Below are 25,890 nucleotides of genomic sequence, written 5' to 3'. Positions count from 1 at the left end.
CTAAATATGCTAATATTGGGCTACTCCAAATCAAATTGCAAAAAAGGAAAGGAACTCACACTAACTAGTAAAGTGCAAGATTACTATTGTCTGTATTATAAAATGGACGATATTAAACAATAAACAAGTAAAAAGATAATTTAGTAAAGTTTATCTTTAGACAGTTACTAAGGTATATATTATGTAAGATGGGAATTTTTACATTATTAGAGACAGGGCAGAGAAGTAGAATAATAACCCTTATTTCTATTCTACTAAGATTTTTAAAGAAAATTATTGATGTGATTAATCTAAAAATTCAGTCTTACCTCATTCTAATTGTTTTATCTGTTACAAAATTATTCTTCTATTTTATATATATATATATATATATATATGCAAAATATGAAAACCAAATCTTGTTTTCTCTTTGTTTCTAAATCTCTTTAAGACAGAACATAAGATATGTTTATATTGTTATTTTCTGGGTGGAAATATTAAGGTTTTTTTTTCTAAGACTACTGGCAATAGGTTGGTCAAATTTTTAAAATGATTGAGCTACTGAACAGGAAATGAATTTCTAGGATGATGTAAATAAAGATGATAGTGAACCATATTTCAAAAAAAGATACATTTTTATAAGTAAAAGCAATAACATCAGATATAAAGCTAATCTGGATGCAATATCCTTTACAGCATTGTTCACTGGGGTTGAGTGAGGAAACTCCACTGGTTATTCAGTCGGTGTCTCTTTCCAAACTCAGTTTCAATTTAAGTCCATTCTAAATTCTGACTTTTATTGAGGAAAATCCTAAGCATTAACAACTTCTTGATTAAGATTATGGGAGTAACTATGTAACCTTGTACAAACTTCAAGCATACCTCCTAAATCTATAATAACATAATGAAAATTATAAGCTTGTACTTCTACCAACTTACCCCATTTCTGATGGTCTTTTACATATAACTTTAAAAGCAATTATCACCAAAATGAAAATATATGCTTTGAATTCTCACCACTAGCCTGATTGTGCATGCCTTTAATCCTAACACTTGGGAGGCAGAGGAAGCCAGATCTCTGAAGATTTGAGGCCAACCTGGCCAACACAGAGAGTTTCAAGCCAGACAGGACTACAAAGTAAGACCCTATTTCAAAAACAAGAAATTTAATTACTGAGACTCAATGTTGAATCACTTACCTAAAGTCTCAGCACTCAACAAAGGCAGGACTGTGAGAAACAAGCCAAACTAGAGTATACAATCTATTTCTCCTCTCCTCCCCTCCCTTCCCCTCTCCTCTCCTCACCTTTCCTCTCCCCTCCCCCTCCCCTCCTCTCCTCTTCTCTCCTCTCCTGTCTTCTACCCTCCCCCCTCTCCCCTCCTCGAGGACCTCTCCCTTCTCTCCTTTCCTCTCTTCTCCTCTCCTCTCCTCTCTTCTCCTCCTCCTCCTCTCCTTTCTTCTCCTCTTTATTCCTCTCTCCTCTCTCTCCTCTCCCCTCCCATCCTATCCTATCCCCTCCTCCCCCTCCTCTCTTTTCCTCTCCCTCCTCTATTCTCCTAACCTCTTCTCTCCCCTCATCTCCCCTCCCCTCCTATTCCTCCCTCTCATCACCTCTCCTCTTTTCTCCTCTCCTCTCCCTCCTCTCCCTCCTCTTCCTCCTCTCTTCTCTCCTCTCCTCTTTTCTCCTCTCCCTCCTCTCTCTGTTCTCTCCCTTCCCCTCCTATCCCTTCCCCCTTCTCACCTCTCCTCTCTTCTCCTCTCCTTTCCTTTCCCTTCCCCTCCTCTACTCTCTCCTCTTCTCCCTCTTCTCTACTCCTCACCTCTCCTCTCTTCTTCTCTTCTCTCCCTCCTCTCTTCTCTCCTTTCCTCTCTTCTCTCCTATCCTCTCCCCTTACCTCCCTTCTGTCTTGTTATCTCCTCTGCTTTCTTTTCCTTTCCCTTCCCCTATCTCTGTCTCTCTGTCTCTCTCACACACACCTGTGCACATACCCACGCATGCACACATGCATGGGTGTGTGCACGTGCACACACACATCTGCATATTTAATTTTAAAGAATTATAAGCACTACTCACTGTTTATAAATAAAACTTAAATTAAACTGAACCATATAATTTAAGACTTATTAAGAAGTTACTCAAAGTGATTGGTAAATATGTCTCAGGATCATTTGCAAATCTCATCAAAACACAAATTGCTGAGTATATCCCCAGTGTTCCTGGCTCATAAAATCTAGGTTAAGGATGGAAATTTTGGAATTCTACCAAGAGATATTTGTGATTTGGTGAAGCAAAGAGATAGACTCTCTATGTCAAAGTGTAAAAGATACCCTAGAAAATACTTTGGTTTCAAAAGCATAGATAATTCAGCCAAATTTCAGATCTTTAGAACTCACAATAAAAACTAATAGGAATTTGTAAAATCACTACAAATTTAAACCACAAAGGAAATTTCAAGCAAAATCTTTTATAAAAACAAACACTACTTATGCATTTTGAGATTTCATTGTATAAAGTATTGTCACTCTATATTACTATGTATGGTTGAACATAATAAAAGTGCCATTTTTCCTTATGTTAGTTAGCAGTTCAACTGAGAAATTGGACAAAATTGGATATGTCTACAGAATAAAATTAATACAAATGTAAGTGCACACGCATGAGTGGCTCTCTCTCTCTCTCTCACACACACACACACACACACACACACACACACACATGTATGTATGTATTCAAACTAGGAACAGGCTGGGTAGGTGATAAATGGTTATTTATGGCCAATGTGTCTGAAATAGCGAGTTAAAATTTTGCCCAGTATTAGGGCTTCAGGGAGATGCAGTTTAGCACCCTGGATAGCTCCTTGAAAGGCTCTCAGATTTGAGTCCAAGACTCACTTATCATACTACCACCACCCATTTTATTTTCCCTATTAAAATGTTTAATATTAAAGAAGCCTATGCATTTATGTCATGCCAAGTACCTAGGAAATCAAAACTAGAAATTATTTTCATTTTCAAGTATTTTACAGAGATTTTTCAACTTTCCTGATGCTGTAATCTTTTAAAAGTTTCTCAGGTTGTGTTAACTCCAACCATAACATTTATTTTGTTGGTACTTCATAATTGTAATTTTGCTACTGAGAGGTGTCTCAGTTACAATGCCATTGGAAATGTGCTTTCTGATAGTCACAACTCACAGATCTAGACTATCAAATGAAGGGTAAATATATGTTAGCATAACTTGAGCAACACAGAGATATGTATAATCCCAAAGAGTCCTATAAGACTATTTAGACAAAACAAGACTTTTCAGAACAGGTACTGAATCTAGCAGAGTGGCATATACATATTATTCCATCACTAAGAAAGCCAAAAAAGAAGAACAATTGCAAGTTCAAGACAAGCCAGGGCTATAACAAGACCTTGTCTTAAAAGCATAGAGGTCGGAGTACAGTTGAGCATAACAATGCACACTTGTAATCTTGGAATTTAGTAAACTGAAACAAGAGGATCCCAAGTTAGAAGTTGGCCTAGGTGATATAGAAAGACTTTGAGGTAGATGGAGAGATAGACAAATAAAAGATAAAAATTAAAATTAAAGTCTCTTTAAAAAACATATTTGTCTCTTGGTATCTATGGTGGTTTCAGTGCAGGACCTTCCATAACTAAACACTTAAGTTCCTTATTTAAATTGTATGAGCTTTGCTCAAAATGTGTATATACGCTCTATGTACTTTCAATCATGTCTAAAATATTTATAATACCTCATGAAATGTAAATGCTACATAAATACATATGCTGTGTTTCTCAGTAAGTGCAAATGTGAAAGTCCAGTTTATTCAGTACAATAACAATCCTGTCAAGATTTTGTACTGAATTTGTGGACAGAAGCTATGAATGCAGAGGTACATGGATATGTAGAAATTCAACATTCATTTGGCAATGTGTTTGGGGAGGCTGCATATATCTACCTCACATCCTTTCAGAAACTATGTACATGTTCTACAATTAAGCTACATCCCTAGTACTTATATGGTTTTTAAAATTGACTTAAATTCCAATTTTGAGATGTTTTCAAAGTCAATTTTTATAACAAATTGTCCTAAAATATTCCTCAAAAATACACTCTATTTTAAAAACATGCAAAGATAACAACTTCAGTCCAACTTCTCAGATGTATACACTTTTGACTAGTCTGTTGTGTTTGAAAATTAAATAAAAGAAAGATGAAACCCTATTCTTCAATAAAACTCCCAAAGTAGTATTTCTTGGCTCATAAATTTTAATCCAGAAAATAATTTTCGGTTTATATAAATTTTCCAGAACCTTGTGTGTTAGCACACAACTTTAATCTTAGCACATGGAGGTAGAGGCAGGCATCTGAGTTCAGAGCTAGCCTGGTCTACAGAGCAAGATCCAGGACAGCCAGGGCATAATTTAAGCAGACAGTCCAATATAATAGAATGGGGAATTTAGAAATAAACCCATGCAGCTACAGTTAACTGATATTTTGACAGATCCCCCCAAAACATTTACTAGGGGTGGGGGGTGCTTTTCAAAAAGTGGTTCTGGAAACTGGATATATACATCTCTCTCCTTGCACAAAAATCAACTCAAATTGGATCAAGAAGACCTAAATATAAAACCAGAGACTTTGAATCTACTTAAAGAAAGTATAAAGCTAACATTTCAAACAAGAAACATAGGAACTTTCTGAATGGGACAACAGATTTTTAGGAAATACTAACAAGTATTGGCAAATAGAATTATATAGAATTAAAAGCTTGGTCTTATATAACATTATTAGGAGAAAGACAAGACAGACCCCAGAAGAAAAAGTAAATTGAAATTATATGCAACCTTTTTGTTTAAACAACTTGACAATCCCTCTACTAAAGATTACACTAATGAGGGGGAAACAAATGAGGAAATATTAAATATTATTAGCAATCAGGGAAATCTGCATCAAAATCACAATAATACCACTACATACTTACCAGAGTAACTAAAAACCAAACCACAAACTCAAGCAATAAAAAGTTCTCAATAGTATGAGCCTAAACAGAACAGCATTACCTTGTTCCTTAAAGTGCAAATTGTACAGCCAATTTAGAAATGTGCCTGCCTCTTTCCTAAAGTATTAAATGCACACATGTATGACTCAGCATCCCACTTCTACACATTTACTAAGAGCAATTGAAATGTATGTTCCCACAGTAAGCTCTTGTTTTCCTTTGTTTTCTGGTGCCAGAGATTGAACTTGGTGTCCCAGGCATGCTAGATCAGTACTTTATCGTTTAGGTGCATCTGTAACCCCATGGAATTTTTTAAATTGCCCAGGATGGCTCTGAATATGCTGTGTGGTCCAGACTAGCCTTGAATTTAGGATCTTCCTGCCTTAGCCTCCAGGGTAACTTGGGTTACATATTTAAACTATGACATTTGGCTGTATGTAAAAGTTTATTTAGCAGTTTTACCAATAATTCTCCAAACTGGAAATCCCCAAACAGCCCAAGTTGAAAATAAACAATGTGTGGAACAAATTTAATAATCAAAAGAGTGGATGTAAATGGTAACAAAGATGGCAAATTACAAATTATTCTTTTCAGGTAAAAAAAAAATCACATGAAAAGCGTCTCTCTACAATTTATGTACAAGATCTGCTTCTTTCCTAAAGTGTTAAATGTACACATGTATGACTCAGCATCCCACTTTTACACATTTACTAAGAGCAACTAAAATGTATGTTCCCACAGTAAGCACTTGCTTTACTTTGTTTTCTGGTACCAGAGATTGAACTCGGTGTCCCAGTGTTGGTGTCTTGGAACATAGCAGATTTGGAAAAAGAGACATTCTAAGTAGTGGCTAGTAGCCAAAAGAAATGGATCTTACTCAAAGGCCTGAAGTTTAGTGGAATGATAAAAATACTCTCTGGTTCTATTTACATTACTCTATGTGTTTTAGTATATAAAAAGTATTTCTCTGAGTTTGAGGGCAGCCTGGTCTACAGAGTGAGTTCCAGGACAGTCAGGACTAGACAGAGAAGCCCTGTCTCGAAAAACCAATATATATATATCAAGCCTGTCTTATAAGAATGTGCATTACATAAACAAAAGGAACACCCAGATACAAAAAGTATGACTAATAATTTCATTTAAAAAAAAGATGTAGTGGCACAAACCTGCTGTTCTAGTAATTGGGAGGCTGAGGCAGGATTGTGAATTCAAGGTTAGCCTAGACCACATTGTAGGCTCTGTCTCTGAAATCTAGACTACACAGTAGGCTTTGTCTAAAAAAGAAAGGAAAGAAAGAAAGAAAGGTAATGTTAAGAGTATTGATGATAGAGTAGGGAGAAAACAGGGGGACTTGAAAAAAGATATTCAGAGCTACAAGCAGAATTTAATGGGTAGAGATGTTTACAACCTTAGCTATGGGTGGAGATGTTTATGTGATGATTGTATAAGCACACTTAAACTCCTGTTTAGCAATAGCCTGTTCTGTCACCTGATTTTTCCCCTCCCACTAACATATTGAGTCACTGTCCTTCCAAAGTTTCTGTGAGGCACAAGCATCATGCTCCCTGCAATTGTGCAGAGCACCTGAAATTTGAAGGCTAGAATGATTGCCCTGACATGCTATTTCCTAGAGATATTCACTCCCCTTGAAAGATTTTAATAGATACAACTTAAAAAATAATAAAATTTACATATTTAAGTTATATATTTTATTAGAATGTGGCTATATATTCCTTCAATTGCTTTATTAAGTAGTAGAAAAATTGCTTGTATTTCTTAAACATATTTCATTGGCTTTCCTTTAATATATTATACAAGAGAAAAGGGAATGGTTCTTTGAGTTCTCTTGGACTTTGTTTTGAAATGAAAGAAAAGTGGTTAAAATGTATATATAGGGAAGCAATTCCTTTGAAATGCAATATCACTATATGATATTTGTGTAAATACAACTAGCACTAATTCTGCAAATATGTTCTCTAAGAGTACTAAATAATTCTTTTGCACAGATTTTTATAATTTCTTGTGACCATTTGGGCCTATTGTGGACTTTTTGATGGTCACAGAATTACACTGTAGTGTAAAAACTAATTTGAGATGGAAATAATTCCCCAAAAGAAGTAATACTTTAAACATTTTCAAATAGAAATGATAGCCATAAGACTAGTCTGTTCAGTAACTAGCACACCTCCCAAGCAGGTGGCTGCATGCCATTGCTAATTATCCAATTGCTTAATCTTAATTACACCTGTTTTTTTTTAAAGCAAATGTGTAGTAGAAGAGGTAGTCATTTATTAACACATTCACACACATGCATATACATATATAATTTACTTATGCTGCATATGCCCCAAAACAATTTAAGAAGCCACGTTGTTTATCTTCACTGGAGCAAAGAAATGGGAATTAAATAAATGACTCAATTTAATAGAAGTTAAATTATCCACAGATATCATCCATCCTCTCTACATGGAATATATCAAATTGTAATAACCAGCTGAATGCCTCCATAGTACCCCAACTCCCTCAACTTCTCTTCCTTCTTTCCCAAGCCCCTGTCACTTCTGCCTCTCACTCCATCTTCATTTCTTATTGTACTCTTTCTTGACATATTACTTGCTGGCCCTCAAGAGCTCCCAATTTCTATTCCCTCCTTACTGCCTTCCTGCATCCTTACCAGGCCCTGTCTTTGCCTCCTTCTGTTGCCCTTTATTACCTTGTCCACGTTCCTGGTTCTCAGTCCCTCCTCTGATTTAAGATCCACTTACCAATAATTACCACCTGGCACTACACTGTATACATTTCAACCTCCTTTTCAGGGTAACTTTTTTTAATTTCTGCAGTTAAACTTATTCCAAAGTAGACATTCTAGTTTACTGGACTTATGAAACTCAAGCAACTCAACTCTCATGACCTTTGGCTCATCAGGCCTTTGACTGAGTTCCTATTCTGATTTTTAAAAAGTAGTAAATATATTCTTTGCTATCCTCCTTACAATATATTATTATTAAATGGGGTACTAGAACAATTTATCATATGATAAATTCTGTTCACAAAATTGACAGGAAGCATACATCTTTGTTGACCAAGATCATGGTTTTAGTTCAAGGGATAGGATTGGGATTTTAAATATAAGATCTTGATGACAAGCCTATTATTCATCCAATATCTCATTACATATCATAATTTTCCTATCCTCACGTTCTATAATAAGAAGTTATATCATGAGGATATGATAGTACCAAAAAATCTAAATATTCTCCTATACTTATTAATGAATGAGCAGTAGCTAAACTACAGAGAGAAGAAAAAGGATCAGTATTTATAAAAATAGATAAACTTCTAGGATACATTGATGCAAGCCCCTGAAAGCATGCAGGCCAGCATATTATCTCTAGTAAATCACTTAGTGTGGCAATACTAAGCTCCTGTAGCCAAAAAAGTTAATACAACACATTTATCCAGTAAAAATATTAAGCCTATCAGCAAATAAGTAGGAACAGGCAGAGTATTAGGTCACATAAGCTCACCCCTGACTGCCATCTGTTATAAACAATCGTCAGGCTCATCCATTTACTCACCCACAGTTTTTCTTCATAGAATTCTGATTCTTTCGCACTCTTTCTGGTTCTTTCCCAGCCAGATTCAAGCCCTTGCTACTTTATAAACCATACACGAATGACTAGATAGGTGAGTGTTTGCATTCATGTCAACACCTCAAATAATGATACTTATCAGTCCTAATTGTCTTCCTCTAATATGGCTATTTACTCAGACTTGAATTACTGTCATACATTTATTTAGTGTGCAGTATAGAAAGGGAACAGTGCACTATTGATCTCAATTTGATTAGAACTAACACTGGAACATTTACTAGAGGCATGGGACTCTGTTTAGATTACATGATTTCCATCTAGCATAGAAGCTAATATGGCCCCAATTTTAAAAGCAGATTACTTTTGCTTTTCTGCCTGAACTTCTAAAAATAATCTGCATTTTATTTCCATGTATATTAGGTAAAATAGAATTAGGTCTATTATATATGGTGCACCTTCTTTACTTGAATAAGCATCTGCTTTAGAAATATTCAGTCATCATGATAAATAATCCTGTCTTGTTTTCTGAGATAAAAATCAAAGTGCCAGAAAATATTTAATCAATCTGACTTTATACCCATTATAGAAATGAGCTGGGTATCATCACCAATACAGGCTCTGGCAAGTTTTCTTTTTCAATATTGGTAAGAAGAATTATTTCTGGATAAATTATTTATGATTGTTTCTTGCTTTAATCTGCCTAAGAACTAAACAAAATGAGCAAGTCTGGTTTACATAAAGAGTATAAAATTCATCGTATATTTCTGGTATTTTCCTCCATTGAACCTGAGTTATCAATACAGTGCTCAAAAACAATGTTGCAAAGATGTTGGCATGGTCCAATATGACAACTGAACTCCCAGGGTTGTAACTCTCTCTCCTGCTCTTCCAGAATCTTCAGAGTGCTTATTTTCTCCTTATGTGGTATTTTTGAAGAGGGGAGGTGAGGAGAGGATTGTTTCCAAAGGCTTACACATACCTTCCTGCCAGCGATATTTGACTACAAAATGAAGTCAGCATTATTTGTCTATACAGGGAAATTATTCATTACAACATTTGATCTAGAAACATCTGATCTTCCCATAGAAAACATCAACAAAAGAAGATATGTTTGTCAACTCTTATCCCTATATCCATTTACTTTCCCTCCTTACCCATTTCTCTTTGCTAACCAAGCCTGCACAGGAAAAATCCTAGCACTTATTGTGTTACAAGTGCCCATGTTGTTAAATTATATATATATATATATGCTAGCATGCTGTGCAGGATACTTAGAACCCAGCATGCTCAGAGCCTAGAGTATGGGGGAGAGAGAAATTGAGTGAAAAAAAGGGGCTGGATGAGGCATATGAGGAAGAGAGAGGGGGAAGGAATGGAGGGACCATGGAAAAGCCTTGCAAAGGATATCATCTGAAAAATTCAAGAAACTATTCTGCCATTTAATTTTTTTTAATTTTTTGTTTAAATGGATCATTATTCCAGTTGACATTCATAGGCACTTTGAATATCTAATTTTATAACAGGACATTCAATAGTAAGTGTTAAAATATGAAAGATAAAATTCTAAGTAGATAAAAGTCAAAAGTCTGTTTTCTAGTTATATTAAGAGATAAAAGCTGTATTGGCAAAAATCACAAATCACTCTATTTGATAACATTTGCATATTATCATTTAACAATATATGCATTTATTCTTCTATCTATTCTAACAGAATTTCATGAGCATCTACAACCACTGTCCTGCCCACCCCATCATGATCCAGGCTCCTTCAGCCCCTTTGCACTCCTTCTTGTTACTTATTCCATTTTGCCACGCACTGGTGCCATAGGACAGAACCCAAAGCAGCAGGACAAAGAAATACACAGAGAAATCCTACACAAAGTACTACTATTGGCAACGGAGAAAAACTTGTTCTTCAAAGCACATATAATTATCTCAATAGTTAAATTATTAAAATTAACAAATATTAAAGCATGACATAGTAGTGAATTCCTTTAATCCAGGAATTGGGAGGCAGAGGAAGACAGATCTCTAGGAATTTAAAGCTAGTCTGGTCTTCAATGAGAGCTCCATTACAGACAGAACTACATAGAGGGACCCTGTCTCAAAAAATCAGCAGTATTTGTTACTCAATTGTAATATTCTATTTAATCCAGTCAGGTAATTTTCCAAACAAGATGAATGAATTTAGAGATGAACTGACTTTAGAAAGAGTTCAGAAAAATGAGGATTACAGATTTCATTAGGAAAAATAACTATGAATGTTTGTGGTCAAAGTATTCAGTGGTAACTTCAGGAGCTGGGTGAACTATCCAGGCATAAAAAATGAGTTCTGAGTATGTAGCTAGGAAACATGCTGTGAGAGCCTAGGTTCAATCCTCAGCATCTCCTAAGTAAATAATCAGAGCTTCTTAGAAAGCTGAGCCTGAAAGATCATTTAAATCAATGAGTTTGATGCCAGCCTGTGTACAGTCAGAATTCATCTCGAAGTATAAAATAAAACAAAACATGCAACATAATAATACATTTCAAACTGTTCCCAAAAGACTAAAAATATGTTTACATCTTACAATATTTACTGTTTCTTAGTCTCTAGGTCAGTAAATCTTTTATTTACCCTTCTTTCTGACCCAGTCTGTCTTTAATGATGACTCTCTAAGCATCTCTCAAACATAAGTGTTACTTCCCCCCATTACACACACACACGCACACACACGTGCACGCACAGGAGAGGGAGAGAGGGAGAGAGGGAGAGAGGGAGAGAGAGAGAGAGAGAGAGAGAGAGAGAGAGAGAGAGAGAGAGAGAGAGAGAGGGAGAGGGAGAGGGAGAGGGAGAGGGAGAGGGAGAGAGAGAGAGAGAGAGAGAGAGAGAGAGAGAGAGAGAGAGAGAGAGAGGGAGAGAGAGAGAGAGAGCGTTTCCTCTGTATGTGTTACTATCACTCTTGGGAACTAAAGATGCTTTCAAGTGAATTCAGTGTGTCATAAACCTAATCAATCAATTTTCTTATCAGCAAGGTGATGTACTGAGATACTTGTGTGCAAATTATTTACACCATATGCTGTATGACTTTGATCACTTTTGTTATCTTGCCTTTTACTTTTTCAATTTCTAAACTGATTTAATTATATGTATTCTGTAGAGTAATTTTGAGGACTATAAAAGATAATGCCTACCATTAATGTGCAGGAAAGGAAGCTGATGATGAAGGGTATTTTATAAATGTGTAATATTCCAATAGATATCCATCTTGTCATTGGCTTATCTGATCACATGTGTACAAAATTCAAATAGTAATAAGGCCTGTTTCTTAAGGTCAAAATATATCCTCAATTCTAAAATTAAAATTCAGCAAATCTATGCCTTGTGACATAGTCACATTATGAGGGTAGATTTGCTTTCCTGGATGCCTGCTTTCCTAAGTAATGATAAAAAGTTAATAATGTTACACTTTTTATTATTTTAAAGCACTTTTTTTAATAAAAGACTATTGTTGCTTTGTTTCTGTTCATAATTTAAACTAATTGATGTTACAATAAAATTAGTGTTTGGTTCCTATAATCTCCTCCCCTCTTCACTGGAATTTGAGGAGCTCCACCTAATAATGTCTGGTTGTTGGTATCTGTATCTGTGCCTATCAATTTCTAGATGAAGCATCTCTGATGATGATTATGGACACCACAAGAACACAGCTCACATAATCAACTCAGTGTGGTTCATAAGGTCTCAGAGAGACTGAACTGACAGTCAGGGAGCCTGCATAGGTCTGACCTAGGTCCTTGACATATATTTTATTGTTGAGTAGCTTGGTGTTCTGGTGGGATTCCTAACAGTAGGAATAGGTATGTCTCTGAGTCCTTGATCTTCGTTTGGGAACCTTTCCTTCTACTGGGTTTCCTTGTTCAGCCTTGACATGAGGGTATGTGTCTAGTCTTACTGTAATTTGTAATGTTATGCTTGGTTGATATCCCTGGGAGGCCTGCTCTTTTCTGAAGAAAAATAGCAATATAGTGGATCTGGTAGAAAGGAAAGGTAGGTGGGAGGGATTGGGGAAAAAATTGGGGATGTAATATATATGAGAATAAATAAATACAAATGCATATTGCAATGTGAAAGGGACCATGTCATTACCCACCCACCCCTGTTTGTAGCTTCCCATATTGCTTGTCTTGCTTCCACTTCAAATGCTAATTTTGGAGTCTCATTTTTGTTATTGAACACCTTTAAAACATATTAAACAATAAACACAAGAGACATGTTGAATCTGTCATGTTTCCCTCTTTTTAATAAACTTGTCCTCATTACAAATTTTTAAAATTCACACCTGTTTTTAAGAATATTTTTTCTTATGAAAATTCAGCAAATCACCTATTTAATTACTTATCACTAGTTCAGTTAATGTTCAGACCACATAAATCAAAGTAGAAGTTGAAGATTTAAGCAGTTTTCTGAACAAATGCTACATTTGTAAATATTTAACACCACATTTTTTTCCAGTTTTCAAGCAAAACTCACAGTTTGCTTAAAATATCCAGGTACTATAATTGAGGTCAAAGAGGTCATCTTTTTGTTTGAATCATGTAGATAATTGCTTCAATTCTCCACTTCACTTTGTGTGAAGTAAGTAATTGAGTGAAATTTCAACTGAACATTTTACTGAAAAAAAAAAAAGTCAAAAATGAGTGTTGATTATCTTTAAGCCCAAACAAGTAGCTAATTGCCTGAAATTACCAGTTGCTTGGTCATGCAACCTTGGTACATTTAGACATATCTATGATGAAATTGGAGAAAGTAAAATAAACATCACTTCAGCATGCCTACCACAGCTTTCAATCATATGCACTCGATGAGTTAATAGCACACTAAAAATGGCCACTTTCCTCCAATTTCTGGTTTCACCTCTTAAAAAATAAATGCTTAAAAGAACTTACGCCTATATAGAATAAAAAATGAGAACAGCTTAGCAGCCTAATTTATTTCAACCAATTGTCACAAACATTTGGTTTGCATGCAGAGAAAAATTATCTAAGTAAGAACTAGTGTAACCTGATAAAACAAAATGTGATGATTAACTAGAAATATTTTCATATATGTCATCTTCATTTGGGTAGAACACAGCCTTGGAAGTTAAGCTAAACAAATGAAAAATGTGTAGGCACATTGGAAACCAGGGGCACGGAGGGAGGGTGGTGTTAAATATTTACAAATGTAAACGAGGTCTGGGAAATCTTAAAGTCTATGAAGTTGTTTAAATACCCCCGAGGGCAAACGCTATCAAAATTATAATGAGAAACAAAATGGATGTTTAGGAATCCAATTTTCCCCTTTGAACTGGTGAATGAACCGTATTTCACAGACTTATATTACTTAAACAGCTTTCTAAAAATCTACTAATAGACTGTCCACTTTGCTATATGACCAGTCTGTACTAAAATCATTTCATAAGGGTAGCTTTTTGTCTTATTCTAACAAAGCTCAAAGGGGAAATGTTCATCTATATTTCAAGTAATGTTAACTTTTCAGTATTTTAAAGTGAGAACTATGCTATGCTACAACAACCTTGATTTACTGTGCAGCATCATTTATCTCATTAAGGCTGATTTGAGTGGAAATGTTTAGGCGTTGTCTGACCCATTCCTTCTACCCTCATATAATGCCTCTCCAACTATATGAGGACTTATAATACAGTTAAATCTTCAGGTCTTTTATAAAAACAATTTTCTAAGAATTTGAAAGGGAACACTTTGGTTTGCTTTCAAAGGACCTTTCCCAAATACTCCATATTTTACATAGATAGGTTGTAGATGCTGAAACTGTGTATATTACTTCCTTTAAAAGGCATGATAAAACCTTAAATACAGAATATGCCATGGTTATATCTCAGCCCTCTTTGTTATTAATAATATATCTATATGCTAGACCATGTTCACTGTTTGTGACCATAGAACTTTCTATTATTGATATATTTGACCTAGAGTACTCATGGGCCCTACACAATTATTTGTTATATTTATATGTACCCAGTTCAGGACCATCTTGTACTCATTTCTATAATCTGGTATTCCTCTGGATTTGAGTTTGCCTTTAATAGACTTTGTCATGTTTATTTTTACCCACATCAGCTTGTCAAAGTTGTTTGGAATCCCAGTCCTAACTCATTTTCCCAACCCCAACTCTGAAAAAACAGAATTGACTGAACGTATATAAATTCTTTGGTAGCAAACATCATACTGCTCCTTGCACACAGCCATCCCACATTCTACACTACTTAGTCATAGCCTATTAAAGTTCAATACCATATTTCTAGATATTCTTACCCGACTCTTGGATCGCCGACGACATCCAAAAAATGGAAGACAACAGAACAGGTTCAAGTTAGAGTTGGACCTGTGGCCAGATGGCGTGTGGCGTGTCCTTCTAAAATTCAGCATGATTCAAAGTGGGTTTATCTGGAAAAAAATATGACGGGGTGAAACAGTGAAAGGTTCATGAAACATAGCAAGCAATTTAATACATGAGGGAGAAGAAGGCACATGGTGGTAGAAGTTCTTAAATTGTGAAAATCTCACCTTAATCCCTGCTCTCCAGGGAATCTGTAGTATACTTTCTAAAAAACACAGCAACCCATAAGTTACCTCTTTTCTTGAGAAGAGGGACAGAATGGTGAATGAGAGTCCAACCCCTACAAAACCTAGCCTCACATGTCCCTCAGACTCAGAAAAAGAAAATAGGCCACATTATTCTCTCTTCCTCTATTTTCTCTTGGGACATTCATTTACCCTTTCTTATTTAAATTCCTGGCATTCCCATCTCAGAACTGTCTCTATCCTTGGGCAGTTCCTGTCATAAATATACCCTTCCACATCAGCTCAGACCTTCTTGGCTACCAGCCAGTAGGCCAGTTTCCTTCTACCAATAACTAGATTCCCCCTAATTATACAACATTTAGATGCTACAAATATCAATATGAGTAATCGGTTTGAATGATGGACCCAAATGACAATATGTATTATATATACCTTTTTGTGTATATTGTCATAACAAGCCAGTCTTATTTTATCAGCATACAAAAGTATTAAGGACATGGGTAGACTGATATTAAATATCAATATTAAATATTATCTTAGTTAAAACATACTTGGAACCTGGCATCATGATGCATCCCTGTAATTCTAGTACTCAGAAAATTGAGGCAGGAGGAACACAAATTTGAGTCCAACCTGAGCTACCTAGTCAAATGTCTCAAAAAATCATAACAGCTAAGGATGTAGATTAAAAGTAGAACATTTGCCTAGGATGCACAATGTCCTGTATTTTATCCTTAGCACTCAAAAAAGAAAGAAAGAAAAGCAGAAAGCAAAAGGCATTTGATATTTTAGTTCCTCAGTAGGGATGTAGGTAAATTAAATTGCAATTTAAAACAGTAGGACAGTACATATGAGACAGAAGACAAGTTGGGTATGGTACTGAAATTTTTACTTCTTCTTTCTTTGTGTTTTTTTTTTTCTTGCTTTTAAAATTTTGAGAGAGCCTCAGCATGTAGTTTAGGCTGACCTCAAACTCTCAGCAGCCATTCTGTCAGCTTCTTAAGTGCTGACATTAAAAACATGAACCACCACATCTAGTTTAAATAACACAAAATTTATGGTTTATTTATAATTTATACTTTACTGGTGTCTATTTTAAAAAGTATTAAAGACAGATGATATTGAATCAGAGATTGCTACAATCAATCATATACTAAACTTCATTCATATATTTTTAAGTGAATGGCTTTATATATTTTTACTATTGCTAAATGATAATGGATTCATCTAAATGACCCCAAATAGCAAAGCTGATAATATTTTTTACCCTTTTAAGGAACTGTTGCTGCTGAGAGGGATTGTGAAACAAACTTCTTAAAGAACAGACTTTCATTGAAAGGACTGTACAGATAACAGAACATTTTCCTCCATCAACCTAATGTTTCTCTATCTCCTTCCTTCAAAACTAGCTCCAAAAATGTAATGTAATAGAAAAAATAGAGGCCTCCCCATTAAAGATAAATATTTTTACTACTATAAAAAGATGTCTTTCCCCCTCATTCTTTAAAATCATTCTTTGAGCACATATCTTTACATTAGCTGATAAAAACAATTATCAAAGCCACTAAATGTGTTGTTGGTAGTGACTGATATAAATTAATACTTAGCTCTAAGATTTGTGGCTTATAGGAATAAAAACAATGGAAAAGGTATACAGTTTTATAAATCACAGTAGTTAGAGTAAAAAATGAGAATACAAGAAGAAATCAAGTGCTAGTCATTTATATACATATTATCTCATCAAATTATCAAAATTTTACAAAGCAGGCACCATCAGTTATACTTCTCAAATTAAAAAAAACCTAAATACAAAGAAATTATGTGTTAATAGATAATTTAGTAGCATAGTTCAAATTACAATCGCAATTTGTTCACATCCAGTGGATTTCTCTCTCCCACTTCTCCTACTGTGAAACAGGATGAAAACAGGTACATAAAACCAGAAACCATTTCTCTATATAGTTACTACACATTCCTTTCTTCTAAATTTTTCTACCTTTGTCCAAGAAGATAACAAAAGAATGTTCTCTTTCATTACAAAATATACATTCTTGACCCATAACTATATAACTTGTATTCATAAATTTGAATATGAATTTTGTATTTTTCATTCAGAAATGAGGGCCAGACCCCCATCCCCCCAAAAAAGGATTTCCAAGGATGATGTGATTTTGATTATTGTCTTTTGGATAAGACTATATAACCTACCCAGTTGGTTCTATGAAGCATTGAAAATTTACTAATGTTTACAAAATTCATACTTGCACTAAAATGCCCTTTGAAACCCAGTCAAGGGAAATGAGGGATAGAGACTGTCCTTGTCTCAACTTTTGATCAATCTAGATGACATTATCTATTATTTAAATTGCTCCTTTTTCCAATTTCCTTGCTTGTTTTTTTTTTAATTCATTGCCTTTAGATAGCATGAGTATGATGAAATGCAAGCCATCTATTGATGTAAATATCACCTTCTCTGGCTGTCCAATGCTGAGATATTCAATGATGGTGGAGAAAATAGCAAATTAGTTTGACGCAAATTCTTGGTCTCTAATCTCAACTTGTGTTCAAGGTTACCTAGTAACATTTCTTTTTTCCTTTCCTTATAAAAGCTATTTTAAGCCTCCTCTGCTCTCCTGTTATCACAACCCATCTGTTTCTTCATTTAACTTATTCACCTCATACTGCGTGATTCTCATAAGAGAACCCCTCAAAATTTCTGGCATGTCACCTATAATCATACTTGCTCACCACTCTCCTCCTCCTTTCATTTTTTTCTGCAGGAAGCAATGGAAGAAATGACCCAGCGCTGGTCTAAGGAGTTGTTAACACACATACTCTCTTAATCTTGACATCTCAGTTGCCACATGAGAATTGCCACTTGAGATGTTTCCAGCTCACCCCAAGTGCTCTCTCTTGATCACTTGATCACTCTGTTTATCTTGCCTTGTCTTGTAGATTTATCCTTACACTCTCTACTACTTCTTTTCACATTAATGAAAAATGCTGTTTTTATGTTAAAAACAAAAACAGAAAACATGATTTTACTTTGTTATACACTTCTACAAACAGCCAACTTTATTTAAAGAGGTCTATATAATTCTCATTTATTTCAGTGTCCATCACTCTCATTCACTCTTACCTTTCTTTCCACCTCACTGCTCCTTGAAATTATACTCAGTGATGGATATATGGTTAATATATTCAATGGTCACACCAATATCTGTTAAATTCTAAAATATCTCTTCTCATTCTTTTTGTTCTTATGACATCATAATATTGACATTACATGTGTTTTCTCCAATCTATAGTCCATGGTTTATCTCTCTTTGTTTGTTTGATTTTGTTGGTGATGGGAGGGGATTGATTTCATTAAAAAGTTCTTTAGATGTTGAGAGTTGATAGCATTTCCCCCTCAGTCTTCCAAAAGCTCTTATTTTACATTCAGTTCTCTGTGTAATCTTATTCATATATGCTAATACATCACAAATTTCATCTCCAACCCAGATCACCTTTCTAAACAAATAAGCCTCTCACTTTAACACCCCCTAAGCTATTTCATTCAATATGTTCCATGGGATTCAGTCAACAAATTTACATTTCCAAACTTAAATTGCTAGAATCTCTTGTTTTTAATTAAAGTAAATGATATCACTATGTACCTTAATGTTCTAACCCAGAATATTATTTCCTATGTTTCAAATGCACTTTTGTTTCCATGTTTACCTAGGATATTTCCTGTTCATCTCAGCCAGGTTATTATTATAAGCTTTATACTAAGAATTCTTCAAGGGCTCTACCTTTCTGAGCTCTTATAACAACCTATTCATAGCTCTGTTCATTCAGTGCTGTATACTTTCCAAAAGGCTGTAAGTACAAAAGACCCTCAACTTACCAGGGTAATAAGTAGATAAAGCCCCTATGAATTGGAAATATATTTAGTACACTTTCCCTATTAAGCACCATAATTTATCATAGCTCACATGGCTGACTCGGATATCTTAGCATTGCAAGAGAGTATCAGATCACATAGTGGTAGTCAAAGAAAAGATCAAAGTTCAAATTTTGAAGTATAGTTTTCTATGAATGATATCGCTTTTGTGTCATACTACAGCTGGAAAATCATTAGGCTAAATTGTTGTAAGCCATGGGCCATCTGTAATATGAAAGATGGGTTTTGTCTTCCCACTTATTTCAGTATTATTATTGACACTTAAAAGTGGTTATCGAATATTTTAAAAGACAATCAGGAAAAGAGAAAAAGCTAGATGAAATCATCAAAGCAGTCTTAGTAGAAAAGTAAAATAGAGAACTGTTCAATCTATAGACACTGGAGGTTTTTCTCCCCATATCAGTAGTAACCGTTTTAATCACCTTTTACATAATTTTAAAACATAAGCTGTTGAATACAAGATTCCTAGAAAACATAGATAAATTTTTAAAAGAAAATAACATCCAAAAATGTTATCATTATTCTTTTTGTTGTCAAATATTTTTATAATAAAAACTTAGGACAAGTACAGCCAACACTCCACATATTAAAGGTTATCTTTTCTCAAAAATTCTAAGAGTCTATCTTTCTTGTACATTTCATTCTCACAAATTTCTTACTATTATGTTTTCAAAATAATGCCTTAAATGGTTATTTTGGAGAATAAGTTTGAGAAATTAGTAAATTATCTTTAAAGGAAGTGTCCCTGTGTGGGTGTGTGGTGTGGTGTGTGTGTGTGTGTGTGTGTGTGTGTGTGTGTGTGTAAAAGAATTTAAAATAAGATGTTTGGGGCAGACCAAGGTTTATCCTGTTTTGAAATTAGGTTATGGAAATTTTTCTCCTCTCCTAAAACATTCATGATCATACAAGACTATGTATACATGACCCATATCTCCTTTTCCTCTACATAAACTTCATTCATTTTCTTGCAAACAGCAATTATGTTACCCTTATCATTCTCTTCTTCAGACAGAATAGGCTTAATTATGTTATGGCCTAGTCTCCATTTTGTTTATCATTTGGGTCTGGTTCTTGCAGAATCCTTCCTGTTTTTCCACGCTTTAAACCAAACAGAATGATATTTGGTATTTCCACAAAACAGAGAAGTCAAATAGTTATTTGATAATAATAAGACATCCAGTGGATGCTCAGAACTTGTATCTTAACAAGGAAGTATGAATGCTTTCATGTCTTTTCTATTCTCTATTAAGGAGCACACAGAGGCAATTTCTCTTTTCCTCTTGTTAAGCCATGCCTGAAAATGAGAGTTTTTTTGGGGGGGGGGGTTTAAAAAGCATTAATGAATTACTCCTAGTATACAATTTGCAGCCCTTTAATCACTGACTTTTCTTGTTCACAGTCATAGTCCATGCAAAGGCATTGATTAATAATAAAGTATTTCTCCGAGCGGATTGATTTCTCTCTGACTCACTCTACTGGGTTGAGGTTGGTATTTTTCTTCCCCTTCCACCTACACCTACACCATCGAGACTAAAGGGTTTCCCATCGTTTCACCTCTAACACTTGACTTTTCACAGAATCACTTTACCCTACACCCCAAACTGACGCAATTGTTTCCAATTAATTGGCATTCTGTTCCATTCTTTCTTAAAAAATCTTTCTTTTCAGCTGTATAGTCAATGCCCTCAGGGGAACACAATACCCTGGCCTTCTGTGAACCAGACTCATTTATCTTTTTTTCTTGTCTATGACACAGAAAAGAAAGGAATCCGAAAGGCAGAAGATATGGCCAGTGGTTATTAAAGGCCATGTTGTAGTATCATGGCCATTTTCTGGTCCACAAGCACCTGAAGAAAACAGATACTACAGACATGAGAACACTGCACTTGATTAGTGGTGTCAGATAACCAAGAAAGGAGGAATGTAGAAGTTTATCCTTGTCCTTGTGTCTTCTTTTTTCTCCTCTTTTCTTCTAATTCCTGCCCTAGTTTTCCACTGCTTTTGTAGCACCAGCCCAGCTGCTCAGATGCCCATTGAGACCTATTTAACTAAAGCAACAATTTCTATTTTGGACGTTTCTCCATCTTTCTTTATCTACGGTATTTTTACTTCCTGCCCAATGCCTTGAAATTAATCCCAGAAGATAGATCACATTGAAATAACTTTATTAGATGACAAAGACTGACTGACATTCTGCTTACTGAGTATGGAGAAAGGAGGCTTCCCATCTTCTTCACTACAAGATATAAAACTTTGATACACTGTGGAGGGACAATTTCTAGGGATAGATTTGAGGTCTTCTCCAGTACCAGTTAAGACATATCCCATTATATGGAATCCAGAATTTCTAGAGCTTTTGATGTGTATACTCCCTTTTCTTTCCTTTTTATTTATATCTATCGAATTCCCCTTGTCAGTGACAGAAAAAGACTTCTATCATTTATAAAATATTGCCTAGGGACATCTCTCTTCTTCCCCTTCACTAATAATGTGATTTTCCATGTTTGGCACATGCTTAAGTGTCTGGACAAAGAGGCCCGTGTTATTAATTATGTATACATACTCAAGAGCCTCTGCAATAGGCTCCTTTTCCCAAAAGAACAAGTAAGCCAGTAAAAGGATCACGTTGGTTAGCACTTAGGGGCAAATGGACATTTTGGGTTCTGCTCCACTTTCAATACCACCCTCCCAGCAATACCCAATTAGTGTGCAGTGCAAGGAAAGGCCAAATGCAGCTATGCCTCTTCAGACCTCTGCACCGCCCTTGTAGAGATCCACTCACCACCACACTAATGAAATCATTAGGCTGCACTCTGCAAGTTACATACATGCTCGGGCTGGCACTTTAAAATGTTAATGCCATGGATAAATACAAACCCATTTGAAAACTGCTTGGGTGTACAATTGAAAGCACTAAAGTTCAGAGCACCTTTAATTATTTCTCATAAACATAATTCTGAAAGCTTTCTTTGTTTATTTAAAAAGGAAGAAAATCTATTTTCTCTCTGCTGTTATTAACTCAAATAATGGATGGGGAAAATATTTTAATTTGCTATTTTATTATCTCACCTTGGATTTTTCTAGCTCAAGATGTGGTTTGTTTAGCACCAGTCACAGAAGTTTGAAAATGTAAGTTATGCAAATCATACAAACAGGGTTTTTGAAGGAAAAATATATTTGATATGAATGTGCACAACAATTTCTCTTTATTGATGAGTTAAATAGCCTTATTTTATAGACTGTCACCCATTGCTTTTAAAATTATGTCTATTTTTATACTTGCCATGAGTCACTATTAGCTCTCCATCTCCCTTTCTGTCTCTAGGTCTCTTTTCTCCCTTGGGCTTACACCTACACATTCATTCACAGTCCACAATGTTGGAAACTAAATGATCATTATTTGCTGTTGCTGTAGCCAAGGCTTCTGATTCTTCTGAGTCATAAGGAAGCAGCTAGAGGTGCTACAACCCTTTCTGCCTGTCTGTCTAATTACTGACCAAGCACTATACCAGAAAATGCAATAAATAATCACACAAAAGCATCAGCAACTGTCAATTATCTTCTGAGAGAGCAAGCAAGTATGCAAGGGTCGTGGAGAATGTTTCCTTTGGATTTTAACTGATATTTGTAATTAAATGATTGGTTTTTGGAAAAGCCAGCCAATGGTTTGTACCTGAGATGTGCAGTGCACTTTGCAGCAGCATTTCCTAGCACCCAGAAAAATGGAATGATATATTGCTGCAGTAAAAATGAAAATGCTAATGCACATATGAGTAATGTTTTTCTCCTCTAACTCCAGCTCTGTGGAATCATTTACTGATGCATGCACTGATTTAACTCCAAATAGCCTTTAAAATTAACAACTTATTTAACATTCCTGCAAAGATTATGGTCAGGAAAGCAAATGTTATTGTCTCCCTTGAAGAAATATCCCAGTAACCAGTCTAATATCTTAGATTTGTAATCAAAATTAGAAATCGAGTATAAGCTTTTATTTGACAATAATTGACAAAACACACAAACCCTGTGGCTCAATTTTTTTATCCCGATAAGCTCAGCATGTACATAAACACATATCCCCTGAGCTTCACTATTTGTTTAATGGATGAGATTCAAGCTTTTGGTTTAGTTGGAGGCTTTGTGTATTCAGCCTGGCATAAATTGCTATAGTTTTAGAAAGAACAGTTGTTTTGGGGGCAGATATAATCTTTAATTGGTTTCTAGATTTTTACTTATTGTTTCCATAACTGTAATTCCTGGGATGATTAAAAACTGGACTCTGAAGTGAGACATGAAGAGACCCCAGAGGAAAACAGTAGATTGAAAATACTGGATTGAAGACAGTGACACCAAATTCCCTTATAAGCCCTTTATCCTTCCTTCTACTTGCAGAGTAATAGAAATCACTTTACTGTGCTATCACTACTACTACACACCATATAAAACTGGCCAAAGGAAAAGTGGTCCACATCTTAATTATAGTTTTAAAAATCTAATCTGCATTATTTGATCAATAAATAGTTGTTGACAAGAGTCTCAATTTTCAAAAGAAGACACAAGCTCTAAACTGAATTCTCATACTGCCTTTTGCCCTTATGGCTTTGTCTTCTCAGATTACAAATACAGTCCTACTCCCTGGAGCTGAAAAAAAAAATCAAATGGTTCATACTTGTGAAGCAGTAAACACAAAAGGACCGAAGGATAAAGCAATCCACAAACCTGAATCCTTTGTTTTCTAATGTACCTAAAAGCTCAGTTTGCTGTAACTAGATATGAAAGTATAAATAAGTAGATAAAGCAGTTCATTATTCATCACTTAAGGCAGTCACAAAAAGGACACATTTTCATTAACAGTGGGTTGAATTATTAGAAAACCCAAGCCACTCAATCCATATTCAGTGTTTGCTGTTCTGCTCTGCTAAGCGAATACTGTGGAGGTAGGAGATTGCTGTTAAATAAGATTCCAATTGAGAGCTTACTTTTCTGAGTCCAAACCAAGAACTCAAAACTTCAAAGGCAGCTAATTTTGATCATCTTTTTAGAAATACTAAGTTTTGAGTTTATCCCAGAGTTTCCAGCTGTCTTTAAACTGTACCTCGTCTAACAATAACGTTTAATAATTTTGAATCAGTAAGTCGTTCCCTTCCTTATATTTTTACAGAATGTGTTGCCCCTTAGTGTGGTATTTGTGATATTTAATATTATCAACTTGATAGAATATGAAGTCACTTATGAAATAAGTCCTTGGGTGTATTCATGAGGGATTTTTGTATATTATATTTATTGATATAGGAAGACCCACATTAAATGTGAACGGCACCATACCATGACCACAGTCCCTAGATTAAATAAATGGAAGACAGTGAATTATGCATAAGCATTTGTCTTGATCTGATTCTTCATTATGGACCAAATTGGTTCAGCTGTTCATTTGTCTGTCACCATGACCTATCTGCCAGGATGGACTATACCTTAAATTGTGAGCCAACAACTTAGAGTGTACTATGCAAGCTAATAGTGGTGAGGGCATTGTTGGTCTTATTCATCTGTGAACACTATGAACTATAATACCTACCTGCAAGGAAGATATGCTCACATGTGCAGTAGTGGCATGACTCTAATGGGGGTAACCAAACACTCTGTGATTGGATTTGCACCTTGTTCCTTATTAGAAAACCCATACATTTTATTGTACAGTTGGCCCAATTCCCATTCATAGGGAGGTCCCCTAAGTGGGAAGCTCTCTATGTTGTTTAGCTAAATTAACATAGCATCAAATTGGCTTCTTGAACTTTATATTTATACCAATGAACAAATGGTACTCTCATGCCCAATCAGAGAATCCTCTCTTTGCTGTGAACAGCAGTTAAAGAAGAGATCAAGGACCACCAAAGATGCTCAAAATAAGTGATGATTGAGGGTTCACCCCTAAATAAGACAACTATACCATTCTCTCTAAAGCTTAGGGGACATTGCCAAAAGAATGTGGGGGTCAGAAGAAATGGGGAAAAGCTGTGAAAAGCCATCCACTAAACATGACACAGTCATTTTAATCATGAACTCAGAGCAACTGAGGTTACTGGCATCTAACCTTAATGGGACTAGCCTTGCCAATACAGTCAGTCAGTCATGGATCAAGGAGGGTCCACCGGCTCCTATCACTCCCTGATGAACTAACTAACTATTGGATACTGATAAATTCTGGGAAAGAGGAGCAATTTTTTTCTGTTGTGTACTTACAGGTGAGCTGATCAGGCTCCAGTGGATAGTTGCAAAGTCATGGTCATACATAGGACACTGGTCAAATCCAGTAACTCACTAATAAAACATAAGTAAGTGGATGTATAAAAGAGATTAATAGGGAAGAAGATGAATGGAAAAAGGGGGGATGGAAATGAGAGAGGGAGGAATGAGTATAATCAGAATGCATTATACTCATGCATAAAATTATCAAAGAATAAAATTCAAATAGTACTACCTGAGGACCCAGGTATATCACTGCTGGGCATATACCCAAAAGATGCTCCATCATGTAATAAGGACTCATGTTCCACTATTTTCATAGCAGCCATATCTATAATAGCCAGAAGCTGGAAAGAACCCAGATGTCCTTCAACAGAGGAATAGATACAGAAAATGTGGTACATTTACACAATGGAGTACTAGTCAGCTATTTAAAAAACAAACAAAAAAACAAAAAAACAAAAAAAAAAAACAATGCCTTCATGAAATTCTTAGGCAAATAGATGGAACTAGAAAATATCATCCTGA

At 35.3% G+C, this 25,890-nt stretch overlaps 1 protein-coding gene across 1 annotated transcript in view; it reads right to left on the bottom strand.

The window, feature by feature from the left end:
• Rps6ka6 (ribosomal protein S6 kinase A6) overlaps nucleotides 1-25,890 on the bottom strand; it is a 141,508-nt gene that overhangs the window by 81,417 nt on the left and 34,201 nt on the right. Inside the window, exon 2 of the mRNA XM_029473708.2 lies at nucleotides 14,901-15,032. Coding sequence (XP_029329568.2) covers nucleotides 14,901-15,014 — 114 coding nt within the window. The 5' untranslated portion in view covers nucleotides 15,015-15,032. The remainder of the gene's footprint in view (nucleotides 1-14,900; nucleotides 15,033-25,890) is intronic.

This window comes from Mus caroli, unplaced genomic scaffold (genome assembly GCF_978045245.1).
Source record: "Mus caroli unplaced genomic scaffold, Mus_caroli_1 scaffold_5, whole genome shotgun sequence".
Taxonomy (NCBI): Eukaryota; Metazoa; Chordata; class Mammalia; order Rodentia; family Muridae; genus Mus; species Mus caroli.
This window is presented reverse-complemented; position numbering and strand designations above follow the sequence as displayed.